Source organism: Bison bison, unplaced genomic scaffold, assembly GCF_000754665.1.
Source record: "Bison bison bison isolate TAMUID 2011002044 unplaced genomic scaffold, Bison_UMD1.0 scf7180017864485, whole genome shotgun sequence".
NCBI lineage: Eukaryota > Metazoa > Chordata > Mammalia > Artiodactyla > Bovidae > Bison > Bison bison.
The window spans coordinates 6,030,035-6,031,437 of record NW_011495045.1 but is presented as its reverse complement, the minus strand read 5'-3'; the positions used below and the strand labels follow the sequence as shown (position 1 = coordinate 6,031,437).

General features: G+C 49.0%; 1 protein-coding gene across 1 annotated transcript; it reads right to left on the bottom strand.

The window, feature by feature from the left end:
• Positions 1–587: 587 nt before the first annotated feature.
• LOC105005038 (histone H2A type 1-like) lies at positions 588–1,032 on the bottom strand. The gene has a single exon (XM_010862885.1). It carries the CDS (start codon positions 1,030–1,032, stop codon positions 640–642), a length of 393 nt encoding a protein of 130 aa, XP_010861187.1. The 3' UTR covers positions 588–639.
• Positions 1,033–1,403: the final 371 nt, after the last annotated feature.

Below are 1,403 nucleotides of genomic sequence, written 5' to 3'. Positions count from 1 at the left end.
GGCTCCTCCGTCCATGGGATTTTCTAGGCAAAAGTACTGGAGTGGGGTGCCATTGCCTTCTCCGGTAAATGAGTTACCTCCCTGCAATGCAGGAGACCCTGGTTAGATTCCTAGGTCAGGAAAATCCGCTGGAGAAAGGATAGGCTACCCACTCCAGTATTCCTGGCTTCCCTAGTGGCTCAGACAGCAAAGAATCTGCCTGCAATGTGGTAGACCTGAGTTCAATCCCTGGGTTGGGAAAATCCCCTGAAGAAGGGAAAGGCTAGCCATGCCAGTATTCTGGCATGGAGAATTCAAGGGTTGCAAAGAATCGGACATGAATGAGCAACTTTCACAATCATGAAGAAATGCTATTAAAAACACAAATTGAAATGAGGACAGTGTTCCCTGGTTGGGAAATCACAATGTTGTGGCATGTGTTCCATGCCTGCTGGTCTGCATGTCTGAATGGTGATACCTGGGGAAATTATTTTTTAAACCATGAAAGACTCAGACTGGGGCAAAGGTCAGTCCTCCTGTTCCTTGGAGAAAAAGAGCACCACGAGATATTTTCCTTCCATCCTTCAAAAATCAAGTAAGACCCAATATCAACTTTTCCTGGGTAACTGAAAGTAAAAGTGCCGTGGGAACGTGAACACTTTACTTGCCCTTGGCCTTGTGGTGGCTCTCAGTCTTCTTGGGCAGCAGCACAGCCTGGATGTTGGGCAGCACACCACCCTGAGCGATGGTCACACGGCCCAGCAGCTTGTTGAGCTCTTCATCGTTGAGGATGGCCAGCTCCAAGTGGCGCGGGATGATGCGGGTCTTCTTGTTGTCCCGGGCCGCATTTCCCGCCAGCTCCAGGATCTCGGCTGTCAGGTACTCCAACACCGCTGCCAGATACACCGGTGCGCCGGCCCCGACACGCTCGGAGTAGCTGCCCTTCCGGAGCAGGCGGTGCACGCGGCCCACGGGAAACTGGAGCCCAGCACGCGAAGAGCGAGTCTTGGCTTTAGCGCGAGCCTTGCCACCCTGTTTACCACGGCATGACATACCTGCTAGATCACGAAGCAAAATATTTCACAAGGAAAACCAAACAGAATATGACCCAATAAAAATAAATGACCCAATCAAAAAATGGGCCAAAGAACTAAATAGACATTTCTCCAAAGAAGACATACAGATGGCTAACAAACACATGAAAAGATGCTCAACATCACTCATTATCAGAGAAATGCAAATCAAAACCACTATGAGGTACCATTTCACGCCAGTCAGAATGGCTGCGATCCAAGAGTCTACAAGCAATAAATGCTGGAGAGGGTGTGGAGAAAAGGGAACTCTCTTACACTGTTGGTGGGAATGCAAACTAGTACAGCCACTATGGAGAACAGTGTGGAGATTCCTTAAAAAACTGGAAATAG